This window comes from Rhinopithecus bieti, unplaced genomic scaffold (assembly GCF_001698545.2).
Source record: "Rhinopithecus bieti isolate Rb0 unplaced genomic scaffold, ASM169854v2 scaffold_38981, whole genome shotgun sequence".
Lineage (NCBI taxonomy): Eukaryota > Metazoa > Chordata > Mammalia > Primates > Cercopithecidae > Rhinopithecus > Rhinopithecus bieti.
This window is the reverse complement of record NW_016819573.1, coordinates 1,193,079-1,213,024: the sequence shown is the minus strand read 5'-3', so window position 1 is coordinate 1,213,024 and position 19,946 is coordinate 1,193,079. Positions and strand designations below refer to the sequence as shown.

Genomic DNA, 19,946 nt, shown 5'->3' with positions numbered 1-19,946 from the left:
CATGCTCTGTACAGTTAGCCAGTGGAAACGGGAAGGAATCCACAAGAAGTCAGGACGCCTTCCCAACAACAGGCATCTTAGTATTTTCTGGGCTTCAAGTCATTTGGGGAGTCAGGTGAAATCTGCTGAGACAAGAACCCTGGATATTTCCAGATCACAAGAACGGCTGCTCACTAGATGGGTCTTAAGAATTACATGCCCTTGAAAAGTCCAGGCCAAATCTAGTTCACCAGAAACCACTAGGGTATGTCCAGAGACATTATGGCCCTGGAATCTCAGAGACTTTGAATATAAGATAAAAGCAGAAGGCCACTGCCCAGCACATGGAAGTCTTTGCTAGTTACAGATTATTGTAATACGTGATTTGAACTAAATGTGTATACAATTATCTCTCAGTCCTGTTGATTCTTCGAAGTATTTTTCCTTATTAAATATTGCTACAGTTATGCCACAGAATCCACAAAACCGTACTTAAATATTTTTGGTGACAGGTCTAATCACAGAGAAAAAACAAATCAGGGTGAAAATTTAGTGTTAAGAAATAATGTGGAAAGCCCAGGGTGACTCACCCTATCTTCCTTAATACTCACAGACAGATACTAATTTCACCTAATGAGCAGTGGTCTTTCATTTACTGAATGTCAGGCACAATGTCCTGAGAAAATGATGAACAAGAGAGATTAGAGTCCCAGAGATAGAGAGTAAACAAATAAATGAAATAATTACAGGTTCTGAAGCAGCTAGGGAGAGAGGGCTCTCTTACATATGGTAATCACTGAAAGCCTCTCTGAGGAGGTGACATTTTACTGAGACCTGATAGCAGAAGGAACAGCAGAGAGAGGAGGTTCAGGGCAGAAGGGAGTGGCAAATGTAAAGAAGGAAAGAAAGGCTGTGTGGCAGGAGGGGCCTAGTGGCAGGAGAAGGGGTTGGAGAAGCAGGGAAGAGTCAAGTCATGCAAAACCTTCTGTAGCAGGGAATCAGGACAATGGGTGTGGGGACGGGGCAGTGGGGACGCAAACAGTCTCTGTAGAGAAAAGAAAGCTAAAGGTTTTCTGACCACCTTCTGTGTGCCAGGCCCTGTGCAAGCAGCTTTTGTGCATAATACATTCACTGACATCATATCCCTACATATATAACTTCTCAAAGTACACAAATTGGGACATACACCTTAAGCACAAACCAAACATCACCAAGGAACGTCTCTACTAAAAACTACAAAAAACTAGCCGGGCGAGGTGGTGGCGCCTGTAGTCCCAGCTACTCGGGAGGCTGAGACAGGAGAATGGTGTGAACCCAGGAGGCGGAAGCTTGCAGTGAGCTGAGATCCGGCCACAGCACTCCAGCCTGGGTGACAGAGCGAGACTCCGTCTCAAAATAAAAAAAAAAAAAAAGAAAATAAGGACAGGGCAGTTCAATTGTTTGCCCAGTCGGAGAACCAGGAAAAAGCCTGGCTATAAAGCCCGTGTTCTTCCTCTCACACCCTCCACTCGTGGAAGGTACCCCTCCTCTCCGCCTTCACTTGGCTTCCCACTGCTGTTCCTTTGCTGTTTCACTCCAGACTGGAAATGCCCTAGACATCCCTACCTTTTTAGGTTCAGCACGAATGTTCAGCCACAAAACTAGCCCCCCTAGAGTTTAGGGTGACTCCAGCCTTAGATGACCTCTCCCTACTCCCTGGATCCTCCAGTCCTTGGCTGTAGCACCACCCCAGGCCCATTCTTTTCTTGGCATTTTTACTTCTCACCCCCAGCCGGTACCTGCCCTTGCAGGCACCTCATCAACATTTGCCAAATGACTAGATTCTCTCTAGTGACCTGGTCAATTGCAAACCATGGGCACTTGCACTGCGCCCAGAGAAGTCTGAAGTTCACAGGGAAGGTGATGGCTGAGACAATAAAAATACCAATACTTGAGCCTGTTATCTTAGGTTTTTTGGTTGCAGACTTGGTGAGGTATGTGAGAGATTATTCATTACTGATCTGATAGTCAATGTCATCAAAATGCCCGAAAAATAAGCATTCAATTCAAGTCAACAAATATTTGCTGAGCTCCCAATTGGTGTAGGACATTCAAATTTAATGGGGGTGAGGAGACAAACTGTCTGCGACTTCAGAGAGAACACGGCATGAGGCAGAGGTGAAAAAGAGGTCATGTTGTTCTAAGTCACTTTACACCTGTGAGGCGGCTTCATCTGCTAGGATGGCGCCTGAGTGCTGGCAGCAAACGCTGCTCACAAACTCATCCCTCACCCCTACCCACCCTGGCTCTCTGCATAACACTGAGGCTGCTGAGCACTAATGGCCTTGGAATGTTTGCCAGTGCCCAGCAAAACAGCCTTGGCATCAAGGAGACAGATGTTTGTCAGGGAACGGCAGGGCCTCGGTGCCCGTGGCACACAGCAGCTCTGTGAATGCTGGGAGAGTGGCTGCAGCGATTACTCTCCGTCAGTGCTAATCAATTTCACACCCTCTTCAATGTTGATAATAGATAATCTTTTGGGAAGCAGGCCAAATTTCCTAACAGCTACGAGCAAGCTGCTCCCTGACACCCAGCCACTTATCTGGTCTCCCTCAAAAAAAGTCTAAGCTGCACCTCAAACAAAGCATCTGACGGTGCCAACACTCTGTTCTGCTAGGCGACTCCTGGCAAGGAGGATGCTCTCAGGAAAAGGACTGCCTGCCTTACTAAAAAGTTACACAAGAATTCCAAAGGAAGCTAGGAAATTCTAGTAGCAGCAGCAGCGGCGGCAGCTTCTACTTACTGAGCGAAGTACTTTCTATACTTTATGCTTAGTCTTCATAATAACCTTTAATGGGAGGTGTTTTGTTTTTATTTTTTGAGACAGGTTCTTGCTCTGTCACCCAGACTGGAGTGCAGTAGCACAATCTTGGCTTGCTCCAACCCTCACCTCTAAGGCTCAAGTGACTCTCGGGCCTCAGGCTCCCGGGTAGCTGGGATTACAGGTGTGTGCCATCATGCCCAGCTAATTTTTGTATTTTTAGAAGAGATGGGGTTTTGCTTTGTCGACCAGGCTGGTCTCAAATTTCTGACCTCAAGTGATCTGTCCACCTTGGCCTTCCAAAGTTTTAGGCCTACTCTAAAAAGGTAGGCTGTCTGGCCTCCCAAAGTTCAGGTGTGAACCACCGCATCTGGCCCAAAAGGGAGGTGTTTTTATTCTAATTTTACAGATGAGAAAACAAAGCTTAGGAAGGTCACCTCGATTGTCCAAGACCTCAGAGCTAGAAGTGGCAAGATTACATTTTCTACTAGACTGCACCTCTATCTAGAAGACCAGTCAGTCACTGACCAACCTATCACTGTGCTTTTAATCCATTCCACTGTCCAAAAATGGCAGTTACCAAAGGGTGTTTAACTTAACCTGAGGGAATGAGGGAAAACAGGAAGCTTGAGGTGTTGGATCACCTTGCCCAGTATCAGGTTATAGCCCAGAAACTGAGGCTACATGAGGCAGAATGACAAGCCATAGCTGGCAGTGATTTAAAGGTGGTGCTTGCTCTTAAATCCTAGGTCCCCTGACTCCCAGGTCTTCCTTTTGCCATCCCTCAAAACCTCCCTAGCAGATAACATCAGGGATTCCGTCAGGGCTGGAGTTCTAACTGTCTAATGGCTGTTTCTTTACAAAAGTCCAGGGAATTTCAAGTTGTTTCTAATTATCATTCAGATAAAGAGAAGGGGTACATTACTCCCGCAATTTAACAGCCACTGAGTGTCCTTCATGTCCAAGTTACTGTACAGGGAAGAAAAGCTGGAAACGGAAAGTTTAATTAAAGAACAAAGGGGTTGGGGTGAATTGGAATGAAAGAATTGTGGTGGAACATGCTAGTCTCTAAAGTCCAGCCTCAGAATTTAGAGTCTTTGCCTTTTATCTTGCAGTAGTATCACTGTATAAAAGAAGAAAGCCCCAGTTAATCAATTCAATCAATCCACAAACTTCTGAGGACTTACTAAGTTTAGTGATCATAGAGAAATCACAAGAATGAAAAGCACAGCTACCTATCTGCTGGTGTTCATGAATGAAGGTACATTTTATGAAAGGGGAGAGGTGGATAAGAAGTGGCAAAGAGAAACAGGACACAGATAACAAGGTCACTGTCTCCCCACATCTCCCCAGCCCTAGTCTCTCACTCTGGCCTGAGGCATGCCCTGAGGGAAAATGCTGGTGTAATTCTCAATGCACATGAAAGCCTTAGCTGGATGATCCCAACACAGGGGAGGGGAGGGCTATTCTAAAATTAGTCCTTCCACCAGTGAAGTTCAAAAGCCTCAAGTGTATCTTTAAGACAAGACTGAAAAGAAGGATGGAGTGATGGAGCAAAACAAGATCACAAGGAAAATGAGGTCTCCTGTAGACTTGGAAAAAAGTAAGCCAGGCGTCATTTTATAATGTGACTGAAGACTTGAGAAGTATCTTGTAGGGGAGCCAATATGAATCGGACATTAAACAGTGACAGGAAAACTTACCCTGATTAAGGAACACAGATGGAAAGCTACAGTGGCCAGAGATGGCGGAGAACAAAATGGAAGGAAGTAAAAAACACAGAGGGTGGGGCAACACCATAGTAAGCAGAGCCCCTCAAGAAAAAACGTCCAGAAGGTGTTTCTTCTCTCAGCAGCCATCAACATGAGAAAACAAGAGTCAGCCCTTCAGAACCTGCGGTTTGGCTTGGCTGCAATGCGTCTGAGCTTCCGTTCTCTAGGTCTCCAGCTTTCTGTCTGTAAATGGGGTCACTGGGTTCCAGGACCATTCAGTTTCCTTCCAGCTTCTCTACCCTGTGATCACCCTTCCTCAGCATGCCTCCCTCAGGATTTCAGAAGCCAGCAAGTGTGAGTACTAAGACATGCTCTGCCAACATGGTACCAGGTCAGAGCCCTGTACTTTGGCCAGATTTTCGAAGAGAAGCTCTTGTCAAGGGTGCCTGTGCTGTCCATCCAGACTCCCAGGTCAGACCTGGATGGATACTACACATACTTCTTCCTGAAAGGCTGTCACTGTTGTCAGAAGGACAGTCATAACCACTTGGCAGACCATCATCTGCTCTACTTTTACAACATGTTAGATGGCACTGCTGCCCTTACCTATCCTGTGGGGAGATAGGAGCAACAGAAGGGAACCAAATGGAGGGCAAGTCAATAGCTGGTAAAAAGAAAGACAGGGATACGTACGTGTTTTTCCCCTTCAATCTTCTTGTCCGCCACCTGCATTGCACCCAGATATTTAAAATGCAACTCCATTAGTCTGTCAACCTGAAAGAGAGAGATTTCACAGGCCTGAGTGAGAAGGAAAGACAACGCACAGCAAGAGAACAGTGGCGCTCCTATTCATCTCACTGTCGCTCCTTACAAAGGGAGGCCTGCTCCGGCACTCCTTACAGCGGACAGACGAGAGAAGCTTTGCTTAGGGACACATCAGGAATGGATCAAAGGGCTGGGGCAGAACAAAGCAAACACTTAGGATGAATGCAGTTTGAACCAGCCCACTCCTGAAAGGAGGCTACGCATTCTCAGCCCTTCTAGAACTCCCAGGAATGCACGTTGTTAAAAACAAATAAATAAATAAAAATTCAAGTCCCTTCTTGCCAAAAGATGGAGCTTGAAGTTACACACTTGATATTCACTTACAACTTTACAGAAATTTCTTTTTTAAACTGAAACCTTTCATGTTCAGATTCTGCCCCAGAGCTGATCTTTTTTAAAAAATGCCTGAGTCAAATTTTTTTAGTTGCTTTTGAGTCAGAAGACAGAGCAAGAAAACCTCCTTCAGCAACTGTAAAAAAGGCCCTGACAAAATTTGCCTGGCAGTAACTTAAAAATCAGTTTTAAGTTGAGCAAAGTCATGCTTCAAACACGGCTTGAGGAACACTCAGTGGGTTTGAAAAAGTTTTGTTTTTTCCCCCAAGACTCCAAAATGACTGAAGAAACACTGTGAAGCCAGCCCAGACTCCTGACTTATCTTTTTATCAGGTTGGCACCATCACAGCCCTTGGCAACTCTGGCATTCATTTACCCAGGAGCTGATACTGGTTGGTTAATAGGAGATGTTCCATCAACATGCCGTCATATAGTCTGAGAAGACTGTGGTCACACCTTCTTTGGCCAACACTGATGACCCTAAGACCTTAATGTTTCAGCTTATAAAGTATTTTCATGACCATTATTTCCTTAAACCTTAAAAAACACCTGACAAGGTGTGCAGGGAAGATAGGTAGCAAACCCCATTTTAAAGATGAGGAAACTGAAGCACAGATGTTAAATGATGTCACCAGGGTGACGTGACTACTAAGATGCTCCGTGTCCTAACTTGAAGGCCTCTTCATCATGCTATACTCCTGGTGAGGGTAGAAAAAACGGTCAGAGGTAGCTCAAAGAGACAGTCTTAAACCTTTCTTGGGTAAGTTACATAATGTCTCTAAGCTTCAACTGCCTTGCCTGTCAATGCAAATAATAACTATACAAGGATCAATAAACCACAGTGTTGTGAGAATATATGCAACGATGAAAGCCATCTGCTCTATTATCCAATCCACAGTAGTCACTCAATAAATGGTAGCTCTTATTACTGTTAAAAATCCTATCGTCTGGCATACTAGATAAAGATATAAAATATCCATCTAATCTCATGTAATTGCATTCCCAGCTTCCATAGCCCGATTCCCATCTAACCTCTATGTAATTGCGTTCCCAGCTTCCATAGCCCGATCCCAGTCTAATCCATGTAATTGGTTCCCAGCTTCCATAGCCTGATCCATCTAATCTCATGTCACTGTGTTCCCAGCTTCCATAGCCTGATCCATCTAATCTCATGTAATTGCGGTCCCAGCTTCCATAGCCCATTTAGGGAAGGCTCTACCATTTCCTTATCATTATCTTCATTTTATTACCACCACCTTAGTAAGACCTTATGTAATTCACCTCCCATTGACCCTTCAAGATGAGTATTGATGTCTCCATGTTGAAGCTGGGGAAACTAAGGTTCAGAGTGGTACACATCTCAAAAGTGGCAAAAACAGGTTCAAATCTCAAGTCTGTATCCAAAGCCAATGCTCTTAATCACTTTGCTATGCTGTGCAACACCCCTCAACAAAAATCCGAGTCTAATCCATGCTCTTTGGGTCTAAAAATCCCCCTCAAGTACTAGTGGTATCATCCTCAGGTGTTAACTATTCCCAGGAGAATGCATTTGGAGATGAAAAGCAGAATGACCAGAAAAGCCTTTGACATGCAAAACAACAGGGCCCAGATGCTAGAAAAGAGAATTTTAGGGTAGGACCACTCAACCCAGTATCTGTCAGACCACATCAGGTAAAGAGCCTTTCTATCAGTCCTGGTCCCATCTTTACAGTCCAACAGTCACCCACCTTCTCGCTGTCATTTTCAGTGAATTTATTCAGAAGCCGGGTTCGCTGCTGCCCTCTCAGGTTCCGCAGAAGGGAAGCCAGGATCGAACAGACATGCTCTGGGTTGGGAAAGAGAAAAGAGAACATGCTGAGATCAGAGCAGTAATTATTACCTCTCTTCACCTCGTCTGGTTCTATCAAGGGGGGAATAAGTAGGCCTCTCTGACTGCTGCTATTGATTAATAAGACAAGAACCTAAATTGTGTCACTAAAAAACCGAACCGATCTTCACACTGCACAAAAAACATATTCAAAAGGGATGATATCCTCAAGGACAACTTGAGCAAGTAAATCAAAACTAAGTTAGAATTCCTTTTCCGTCTGGAATTAATTGATTTTTATTGTCCACAACAGAATCTCAAACTAATCCTGCCTTTACAGAAATAACCTGTGAATAGAATATGAACACCAGCCATGACATGAACAAATAATGGATGAGACATGTTCTATCAAATTCTCAAATTACCTTATAACTTTCCCAAGTAAACAGCCTGGAATTAAATATGAAATATGACAGGGACCCAGTGCTATCACTTGCATTCTGGGGCAGCTAACACCCCTGCTTCAAGTTTAAAGGTGGCTGGACTGTAAGCACTTCAAAACAGTTAACAGGGCTTTCTGAGTTCAACAACCTAGCAGCTTCTATTATGAAATACTATTCTTCTACTCTTGGAAGAAGAGGGTAATTGAAGGGTATATTACAGGCTTCAGGTGTAAAGAGATTCTTTTCTTTAAAAAGAACTTTCAAAAAATCAAGAATAATGACCTTGAAAAGGAGGTGACAAAAGTCTACTCGTGGAGAAATGGCAGAACAAAGTTTATTTTGAAATAAAATGCTCACAGTGTGAACAACAAACAGTTTATTTGAAAACTGAGGAGCATCTTCCTATGCCAAAGTTACCTTGGGTTCCCAAGAATGTCACCTGACTACTGAGGTCACAAGGAAGCATTCTTACTTCTCTGATTATAGCACGGATATAATTTTGTGCCAGTGTGTTTTTCTTCACTTAATAAGCATTCCCCACCCCCCCATTTCCCTAATTTCTTAATGTTGGAGTTATTCAGTCCTTAAGATTTCTATTTTCTATCTATATACACATCCCTGGTGATCTCATCTTGTCCTATGGCTTTGAAAACCACTTATATGCTGACGACTCACAAATGTGAACCTATAGGTCAGTCCTGTCCTCTGAATGCTGACTGATACATTCAACTGTCTATCTGCCCTCTCCACTTGGCTGCCTAACATCCTATCAACCTTTTTTCCTTAACTTTTATTTTGAGACAGGGTCTCATACTGTCACCCAGGCAGTGGCACAATCAGGGTTCACTGCAGCCTCGACCTCCAAGGCTCAATCAATCCTCCTGCCTCAGCCTCCTGAGTAGCTGGGACTACAGGCACACAACACCATGCCTGACTAATGTTGTAATTTCTGCAGAGATGGGGTTTAGCCATGTTACCCAGGCTGGTGCTGAATTCCTGGCCTTAAGCAATGCACCTGTCTTCACCTTCCAAAGTGCTGTGATTACAGGTGTGAGCCACTGTGCCTGGCTGGTTCTTTTAAACTTAACGTGTCCAAAAATAAGCTCCTGATCTTCCTCCCTAAACCTGTTTCCCATAGTTGTTTCCATCTAACTAATGGCAACCAGAATCTCCAGTTTCTCCAGCCAAAACCAGTGAAAATGCCCTTGTTTCTCTTCTTTTTCACATGCCCCACGAGAAACCTCATCAGCTTTACCTTCAAATCATATCCAGTATCTCACCTCTTCTGACTACTACCACCACTACTACTACACTACCCTCGTCCACATCACCATCATTTCTTGCTTGGAATAGTCAATAGCCTACTAGTGAGTCCGTCTGCTTCCACCCTTGTCTGCTTTGGCCTAATCTCCATTGAGCAGCCAGCACGATTCCTTAGGTTAACACCTAAAGTCAGGTCTGTTTAAAACACTCCAGTGACTCCCCAACACAGACTAAATGTTGCTTCTAACGTCAGGCTGTTCCTGCCTCGGGGCTTCTGCACTTGCTGTTTCCTCTGCCTGAAATGTTCCTCGGCAGATTATCTGCATGGTTTACTCTTTAAATCTGGTTTTACTCCACCTTCATCCCCTCAGCAAGGCTTCCCTTTGACCACCCTATTGAAAAATGCAATGCCTTACATGGCTATTCTCAAGTCTTACCTGCTTTGTTTTTCTGTTCGTCATGTGTTACTTTCTAAAATACTCTATCATTTATTTATTTATTTATTTTGTTCACCATCTCCCTTCAATTAGAATACAAATTCTCTGCAAGCAGATATTTTAAGTCTGCTCTGTTCATTGCCATATCCCTGGTTCTAAAACAATGTCTGGCACATGGTAGGTGTTTTGCGAATACTTGCTGAATGAATGGGAAGAAAGCAGGTTATCAACAAAAAAGTTTTCAGTGGTGGAGGTGGGCGTGGGGGCAAACAGGCCACTTCTGAATTCTGGATATGTTTCAAATGCCTTCAAATACCTTTTGCACTTCTATATATAATGCCTATCCCCAATTCAGAGCAATACTACCTTTGCATTGCTAATATGCTTTCAAACTGTCAGTTACAAAATGGTCCTTAAAGAGTTTTTGTACGTGGGAGTAGGTAAATGGCTTTTTCTGAGGGTGCCATCAATTTCAATTAGCATATTTCTAATTGGTAGAATCCATTTTTTTAGGTATTGAAAATATAACATTTTTCTTAAAATATGCTGTGGACAGAGGTACTATATACCTTCTCAAGACCCCAGGCTCCCCCGGTATCTTCCTCTCAACTTTTATGTAAAGCTGGGATTGAGCTGGTGGAACCTCCATCTGCCGTAGTCACTCACTGGGGTGGGGTGAGGGGAGAAAGTAGTGGAGAGAACGGGCCCTGCCTCCACAGGAAGGCAAAAAACCCCATGAACCCAAGGTAAGGACAGTGAGCTAACAGAGCTCAGCTCAGGGTGAGAAAGTAGGGTAAGAAAGGAACGTCTGTGAAGACACACTTCAGGGAAAGTGCTCTGACCTTTGTGTATGCCAAGGAGAGAAGGTTAGGGGCGGGAAGAATGAGGGACAGGATCAACTCTGTAACCTTGTGCCAACCAAGTTGGAAGTAGCTGTGATTTCTTCAGCTGGTGAACAGATATGGGACAGGCCATAACAAATGCAGTGAATTCTAACAAGATCAATTCTGAAACTTTGGAATTATTTAGTATGACAGCTGGTGACAACATCCTGGTATTATATACATGACAATCTGACAACCACAGAGGAAGAAAAAAAAAAAATCAGAGCCAAAGCTCTCATCGATTATTTGAGCCAAATTTCTCATTGTATGATGGAAAAACTGAGGCCCAGAGAGAAGTGACTTGTCCACACAGCTAACTGGTGGAAGAGGTAGAACTCAAACTTCGGATTACTCACTCCCTCATTCACTGACCAGTTTACCTTTGTGCCTAGCAAGTGCTGAGTGTTCAGGGCCAAAAACAAACAACACAGACTCCCTAACCTGAAGGAGCTCTTCATTTGGTGAAGAAAACAAAACAATTACAGCACTGTTACAAGTTCCATTACTGAGGGAGGCAAACAGGATGTGGGCAACATAGAGGAGGCACAACTGACTTCCAAGGATTCCCACGGGACATAACCAACAACTGAAAATCTTAAAAGACAAGGAAGAGCCATAGGCAACAAGACAGAAAAAAGGAGAGAACATTCCAGGCAGAATATATGCAAAGATCAGTTTGAATCAGTTTGAATGGAGTGCCATGTCCATGTGGCAGAGGGGAGGCCAGTGAGGAAGGCAAAGGTTGACTATGGAGAACAGGGGCAAGGGCCTACCAGTTAATTTTAAGCTGGGGAGAGACAGCATTGGATCTGAGTTTACACCAGTCTCCTCAGCAGCCACAGTCCTTTCAGAGATCAAGATCAAGAAAATATTTCTCTTTCCTGATACATTTTTTATATTTCCTTATCAACGTTCCTTCTTTGCCTGGGCTATTAGGAAGCTCAAAGATGAATTTAGACTCAACCACAGAAAGCAATTTCTTTTATTCTTTTGTTGTTACTGATTCCCTTCACCCTCTACCAATGGAGTTTAAAATAAAAGCAATGGATGTATGAGGTAAAAATCAAACACATGAAAAGGTACAATGTGTACTTGATATTTACTGACCATCTATACTATTTCTTTTCCCATATTCCTTCCACGAACCCATTCTTCTCTCCCAAGAAAATTACAAAGTACCTTGTGTACATTTTCAGGGGAGAAGTCTGCGTTTCATATATAAAAATATTCCCTAATATATCTTTCCATATCGGCACACACACTTTATTTTTAAAATGGCTATCTAGAATTCCACGGAGCTTCTTTATCACAATTTTAACTAGCGCCCATTCCTGGGTATTTTAGGTAGTTTCCAGTTTTGTGTTATTTTATTCTTGCTGTTAGAAGCAATGCTGCAGTGACTATACAAGTCCACATATTTTGGCTTACTTTTGCACAAATATTCTGAAAGCATATTCCTGGTAGTGGAATTAGGGCATCGAAAGAAATTTACATATGAAATGTTGAAAGACACTGACAAATTGTCTTCCAAAACGGTTGTATCAATGACATACCCACTATTAGTAAATATATGAGCATCTGTCTTCCCATATCCTCACTCAGATTGCATATCATCCAACTTAGTAATTGTGACAACCCACAAGGTGAAAAATGAGATCTTCTTTTGATTAGCATGTTTTTGTTCTTGTTACGAATGAGGTTAAACATCTTTTCCTATGCGTATTAGGGTTCTCCAGAGAAACAGAATAGGAAATATAAAAATACACAGAAAAAGATTGATTATGAGGGATGGGCTTGTGCAATTACGGAGGCTGAGAAGGCCCGTGATCTGTCATCTGCAGGCTGAAGGCCCAGGAAAGCCAATGGAGTAGTACCAACCCAAGCCCAAAGGAGTAATGTCTTGCCAGTGATTTGGGTATCCCACAGCCCAGTGAACTTAACACAAAATTCACCATCACACTATGTTTATTGGCCACTTGTATTGCTTTTTCTTGAACTGCCTGGCCTTATCCTTTCTTCAATTTTGATTTCTATGAACTCTTTATAAATTAAGGATATTACCCTTTTCCATATATGTTGCAAATAGGTTCCCTAATTTAACATTTGTGTTTTGACAAATTCTTATTCAAAGCTAAGATTTAGTGCCACCATATTGTTTTGCTGAAAGCTCCTTCAAATTCCTATTTGAACATAAGTAGGGTATAATAATAACTGTCATCATTTTTATTGTTTATCTATGCCAGTAGGCTTGAGTCTGTACACAATTTTTTCACTGAATCCTCACAACTAAGCTGTGGAAAAGGTACCATCCACATCTCCATTTTATAAATGTGGAACCCAAGGCTCAGCGAGATTAACTGACTTAAGGTCATGTGCTTGAGTAGGTGGCTGGATCTTAGATCTGAATCTAAGTCGCCTGATTCCAAACTGTAAGCTTTTCCTACCATGTTATGTTTCCCACATATAAAAGGCAATCATCAATGTTATTAAAGAAGGAAGGTAAATGAGACCATGCAAAGCCTGAAAATATGCCTCATATTTGGGCTCACTGTGCCCAAAAGACAGGCACTATATAAATGTGGATTTAAAAAATTAACAGTTTTAACAAGAATAAAATGAAGTAAAAGGCCATATGGAGTAAGACATGAATAACAACCATCTTTCTCTATTTTACAGAATTAGTCTTTGCAGAAGCAATTTCCACCACAGTCTAAATAAAGAAGAGACTTTGGGTTTCAGGCAGTTCCACAAAAATACTGAACCAGAACTTCTCAATAATTTTCTCTTTTAATCTTGCTGATTAAGATGGATGAGAAAGAGTTGCAAGAGAATGTTCTTTATATACCTCAACAAGATGGGGGAGGGAGGGCTGGGTGCTGGTGGTGCAGAGAGGGTATCAGGAGCTGTAATTTTCAAAGAGAAAAATGTAAGAAATAGAATAACCATCTTCTTTGGCAGCAGATGACACTTGCATGCATTTCCACGGCTCACCCCAGTCTGGAGCAAGATATACCATGATCAATTGCAATGGTATACTAAGAATAAATGACATTTACCTATTTGTTTGGTATTTAAGGCCAATTGATGCCTATGGCCTTCCACCTCTCTATCTGGATGCTGAGGCATGCCATAGGCTACTGCTGCCTGCCAGACAGGGAAACACTTCAGCCATCCCAAGTTTACACATATATACACACACCAAGTTTCATTAGCTACTAATAAATATAGCTTCCCTAAGAACAGATTTCAGCCCAAGGTGGTGTCAATTTTTCATGCACCAAGGAGATGCGGAGAGCTGCTGGCACAGGGAGCAGGGGAGATAACAGGTTTATCTGCTGGCCAACACTGCTCAGCTGCTCTGTCATTTCGACAGGATAAAATGGAGGTGAAGGATGGTTATGGAGCTGTCAATGCAGACGGGGTGGATGTGGTAGTTCCCACTGCAGAGAACAGCCTCTAAAGGAGGGCCCAGGAAGTGCAGAAAACACACACGTGTGTACACACACACACACACACACACACACACACACACACAAGGAAGCAACACGGCTCCACCAAGGGGAAGGCTAGGCAAATCTACATTTTCAAATCCCTAGGGAGGGAGGTAGGCAGCCTAGCATCTAGGTGGAGCGTTAGAGAGCCAGGATTGAAATTGTGCCAGTGAGAGTCCCTGCCTGCTGGGCTCCCTGCTCAACAGTCAGACAACTGGCTGCCTCAGACAGACACTAATTACTGAAACCGCCTGGAGGGAGGCTCTAGCCTACCCTTCCCCCAGCTCAGCTCTCTTCAGGGCTTCTCATGGGTGATTAACAAAGGGTTAGATGGCTGTTTCTATGTGAGAGGGCTAAAAGTTTGATTTTCCAGGGGGCAGTTCGAGTTTTATGATTTTCAGAGCTGGAAGGGGGGTTAGAAATCTCTGACCTGATTCTGGGGTTCTGAGTATGGAAACAATAGCCCTGAGAAGGAATGTGATTTGCCTCAGGTCCAAAGTACCTCTGTGGGCCACTGGAATCTAGATCTGCATTTTTTTCCCTCCAAATCATGACAGACATTTGCGAGACTGATAAACATGGAAGCATGCGTATCCCTCCTAAAACACATACACAAATGTAACATTTTCCATGGAGTTTCAGAGCAGTCACATCTCTTAGTGATGGCTTAGTTAAGAACTCTTGATCTAGTACACCCAAATCAGGTGTCTTTCCAGAACAGCACAGACTGTGGCAGTCACTCCAACCAGCCAAAATGGTGTGCACCATTTCTGTGAAGAGTGGGATGGACTGGCATTTCTCATCCTTCCTCTTAAAAAAAAAAAAAAAAAAAAGTATGGTCCACATTCTAGTAGGTGTTTGGTTAACATTACCCATTCTCTATGAGGAGAGCTATTTATCCACAGACAGGCCTGCTTATAAGTAGGCCTATTATGGTTCCATTGCTGAAAAAGGCACACAGGCATATGGAGAACACTAACTTCTGGGATCTGCTCCAGACTGCCAACAAGTGAATTAATTAATCTTATGTGGGGCTTTAGGATCAGAGAGACATGGATTCAAATCTTGTCTCTGGCACTCACTAGCTGGTTAAGCCATAGGCATGGAGCTTAGCCTCTGAGTCTCAGTTTTCTTATTTGTAAGATGGGGCTGTCCCTCCCATCTATTAAATTCATTCTTTCAAATGAGATATGTGTATAGTAGGCACTCAACAGACAGCAGTTTGAGATCTGTTGTACTGAAAAAGAGAACCACAAGGGATTCGCTCACCTATGCACCTGTCATAGATCACCAGGTAACTCCTTCCACACTGCAACCTGATCACATGTCTGCCACTGAACATGTTTCAGTCAGCCTGCGTCATCCTAACTAGCTCCTGCTGAGAAAAACAGAAACCTAGATTGCTTGGCTTTCTCAGCTGGTAGGGCTATTTTCTCTAACTCAAGATTTGTTCTAACCCTAAAATGGAGCAAGGCCAACTTCGCTCAGACTCTCTAATCCCACAATAAATTAAAATAAAGTGCTTGTGTGTCGTTGGCTATAAAGCCACCAAATAATACAAGATTCTGGGAGACCTGCAGACAGTGCTAAGGTGGGTAGTGACTATTTACTAGTAAGGTGACGGACACAGGACATCTAAGTAGAGATGGTCCTACCTTTTAATAAAAAGAAATGTACTTGGCCATGATAATCACTTGCCTTTTGGTCTTCCTGCAAGAACTGAAAATACAATGTGTGATCTGTAAAGAAATGAAGATTAGCTTCTTCTAGAGTTTTATAATCTTAGGATAAGTACAGGGCATGAAGTGGTGTATCACCAGTCCTCCCTTTACTCAAAATTCTGAGTACCTACTATGTGCCAGGCAATGTAGCAAGTACTAAGACAATAGCGATGAAAGCCCACTCTAGAGAAGCTCATCATTTTATGATTAAGGCTAAGAAATAAACAACTACAATAGAGTATACTGGCATGCATGGAAAATACTCAGCCCATATGTGAAGAGCTCCTAATTCAGTTGGGGTAGGAAAGAGGAGGGCCTGAGAAGGAGTGGCTACACACTGAAAGTTAAGAGGTCAGAATTGAGACCTGAGGAAAACCTTCTCCTCTGAGACTCTGGGAGAGATGCAGGGCTGGATGTATTACACTGGCAGGTGAGTGGCCGTGTGCTAGCAGCTTCACGTTTTCAGTGGTAAAGTTGGTGGACAGAAACCAGGATTTGGGGTTCTATGGGCACATTTAGTTTTTGGAGCCTAGAACTGGGCCACATTCTTGGAGTCAGGGATAAATGGAATACAGATGGTTCCTGATTTACGATGGCTTGACTTATTTTTTGTCTTTACGATGCTGCAAATGCAATATGCATTCAGTAGAAACTGTACATCAAGTACAACCACTTTTTCACTTTCAGTACAATATTCAATAAAGTATGTGATATATTCAACACTTTAAAAAAAATAAAATAGGTTTTGTGTTAAATGATTTTGCCCAGCTGTAGGCTAACGTAAGGGTTCTGTGCATGTTTAAGGTAGGTGAGGCTGAGCTATGATGTTTGGCAGGTTATGTGTGTTAAATGCATATCTGACTTACCATATTTTCAACTCACGATGGGGTTTTTGGGACATAACCCCCTGGTACGTTGAGGGGCATGAGTCCTATGTACACTAACAAGTCTCCCAGGGTGGGAGTGGGAGAATAGAAGGAAAAAAGTGACAAGGTGCACAGTAACAATCCCTAACTTTGACTTTCTCAACCTCTGTGCCAAGAGAGGTGCCTCCAGATTCTAGAGGGGTCCTGCTGGAACCTCTGTTGAAGTTTTAATATGGCGGGGCAGGGGAAGGCTCTGCTCACCAGAAAGGAAGAGGAGGCCCTAGCAAGTGGAGCTGGGTCACAGGAGGAGGCTTTTAGGAATCTTTGGCACAGACTCACTCATTTACTCACAAAATAGGTATAAGAATCCTACAGTGTGTTAAGATTCATGACAGAAAATGCTAGCGAGATGATGGATATGTTAATTTGTTTGATTGTGGTCATCGTTTTATAATATATACTATTCATATATCAAAACAAAAAGTGGTATACCTTAAATATATAAATTTTTCATATGTCAATCTCAATAAAGCTGTTAAAATTTAAAAAAAAATAAAATTACAATTGGGCTCATGCTTGTAATCCCAGCACTTTGGGAGGTCAAGACTGGTTAGATTGCTTGAGGCTAGGAGTTTGAGACCAGCCTAGGCAACACAGTGAAACTCTGCCTCTCAAAAGTAGCTGGGCATGGTGGTACACTCCTGTGGTCCCAACTACTTGGGGGGCTAAAGCGGGAGGATCACGTGAACCCAGGAGGTCAAGGCTGCAGTGAGCCATGATCGCACTACTGCTCTCCAGCCTGGGTGACACAGCAAGACCCTATCTCCTAAATAAATACAAAAAATTACATTATAGAAAATGACAGGGGCAGAAGCTAATGGTGGATAAAATGCTCTCCCAGCCAGAGGAGCTAAGAATGGTAGGAAAGGTAGCATCAGAGTTAAGTCTTGAAGGACAGGTACAGGAAAGCGGGGGAAATGACAGCAAGGATATCCCAAGCAGACAGACCAACATGAAGTAAAGAATTAAATTATAAAGCACAGGATATGGACAAAGAACTGGAAAGAGATCAGTGTCGCAGGAGGGAAGGAAGGATGAAAAGTAATGAGGCTGGAAAGATGGGGTGCAGATCACACATAAATATGAACGTTGGACTATGAAAAGCAGACCCTCACCATCATCCTGATGTCCTGGCATTTACCTACTGGCCCAGCCTGGTTGGTCGTTCTGCCCACCCAGCTTCAGAGCCTGTACCTGCCTTCCACAGCCCAAATGCTTACGAAAGACACACATGGGTCAGCCAGAGTTCTATTCTTAGGATGGAAAGGGTCCCTGCACTCCAACCATCAGGCCCACATCTTGGCAAGACCTTGCAGGGCCACCTTAAAATTCAAGGCCATGCTGCAGAGCTGCCTTTGTTTCCATAGAAGATCTAAGGCCATTGGCTCTTTTGTTTTAAGGAAATCAAACAGCAGTGTTCTTCTCTCACTTCCAAAATTACAGCCTGTGTCTGTTTTATTGCCGAACCTTGCCACCCACCCACCCCCTGCCCCCCAGAAGGACAGACGTCCTGGTTTCTGATAAGACTCTAGATGCAAACAGGATGTTTAAAATACCCTAATTAGATCGATCTTGACTTCAGCAGTGGTGTGTTGGAATACAGATTAATCTGTTCCATGTCTGGTACTGGCAGCTGAAGTAGCAGGAGGCCCTGTCAAATCAAGCCATAACATTACACTCCTCTGCCTTTATTATTATTTTTTTCCCTTCTTACATTTCATTATAATGGACATCTGCCTAGCAGGGGATGTGGTAACCCAAGAAGAGTCACGCATGTGTGCTCAGCCATTCTGGCTGAATATTGATGTAAGTCAAATCAAACACCCTTCTCAAGACAGATGGATCTGTGTGAGTATCTATATATAGCCCCTTTTAACACATACACAGTGTACATATATTCCTATTCTTCACAAACACTGAATATTGCATAAGTGGCAGGCACTGGGCTAGGGGCTGGGAACTTCAAGAGGCCACATCTATTGCAAACCTACTATATGCCTGTGTGTGCTTTACACGTTATCTCATTTAATTCTCACAACAATCCTATGAAATACATTTTATTAGTCTTCCCATTTTGTAGACGAGGAACTAGAGACTGAGTTGGGAAAAGAAATTTGCCTTCCAGGGTCTCACAGCTAGGAAGTGACCTAGTGAGCGTCACCATAATACAACTTGATTGTTTTCCTCAAGAGTTAAAATATACCCAATAGGCATATGAAAAAAAAAAAAAAAGCATCAACCTCACTAGTAATGAAAGTAAAGTCATGAGATAGTTTCGTGTGGTGAAGCTTTCAAAACACCTAACGCTTGGAAGGATGTGAGAAGATGAGCTCTCATTCTCTGCAACACATGTGAGTGCTTATCGTGTTGTACTGAAACTACCCTGTTACAGGAATCTCAATAGACGGTAAACTCCTCAAAGGCCAGGCCCGCGTCTCAGTCGTATCTGTACCTTCAGGGTCTAGTCCTGTGCTATGAGTTCAACTAATGCTGAATGTGGTATCATAACAAACCACCATGGTAAGTTAGCTTGAAGAGGTACATATGTATAAAACGGGAGTAACTGGCTCTCTGAGAGGGTCTGGATGAACCAAATCCTGAATAAAGAGTATGGAATTTATCCGGGAAACAAAGGGGGAAACGCATTCCAGACCAAACAAAAGAGGCTTAAAGGCCCGGAGGTATGAAGGAACATGGCATAGGGGTGGGCAATAAGATGGAAGGTGAGGCAAGAGAAGCAGGAGGCCTGCACACTCAACTACAGAGTCTGGACTTTCTCTCACAGGCCCTGTAGGATGGATGATGGAGATAAGCTGCATGACCAGGTCTGTGTTCCACAAAGACCATCCTGGAAGGAACAGCTGCAGGGATGTACACTGGAGGAGAAGCAGGGTCAGATCCAGATACTACAGAAGCACAGGCATCAAGCACAATCTCCTGCACCCGGGTATATCTAACAGTTAATTCTCTCCAAGCAATAATAGAAATGGTTAATGATCTTCCGGAAAGAATCCGGATTTCCTTCCTTCTCAGGGGAAGAAGGGAAGTCTGCTATAGAGAACACTAGAGTTAGGAGACAAGGCTTTCTAGTCCATACTTTGAGAAAAATCTTCTCTGTAACTTTGAACAGGTCTCTTTTCCACCTATTCTCTGGGTCTCAACATCTTTGTCTATAAAATGAGGTGGCCTGGATGATTTGTAAGGTCCTTTCTCAGTTCAATTATAAGATCTTAGTTATCAAAAGACCAATGACCTGGCAATTCCGCTCCTAGGTATTTACCCAAGAGATCATGAAAACATATTACCACAATAAAACTTGTACAAA

General features: G+C 43.1%; 1 protein-coding gene across 1 annotated transcript in view; it reads right to left on the bottom strand.

Moving 5' to 3' along the window:
- CTNNBL1 (catenin beta like 1) overlaps positions 1 to 19,946 on the bottom strand; it is a 179,065-nt gene that overhangs the window by 25,001 nt on the left and 134,118 nt on the right. The window contains exons 12-13 of the mRNA XM_017859113.1: positions 7,377 to 7,474; positions 5,185 to 5,265 (exon numbers count right to left, since the gene is read on the bottom strand). Of these exons, the coding sequence (XP_017714602.1) occupies positions 5,185 to 5,265; positions 7,377 to 7,474 (179 nt within the window). The remainder of the gene's footprint in view (positions 1 to 5,184; positions 5,266 to 7,376; positions 7,475 to 19,946) is intronic.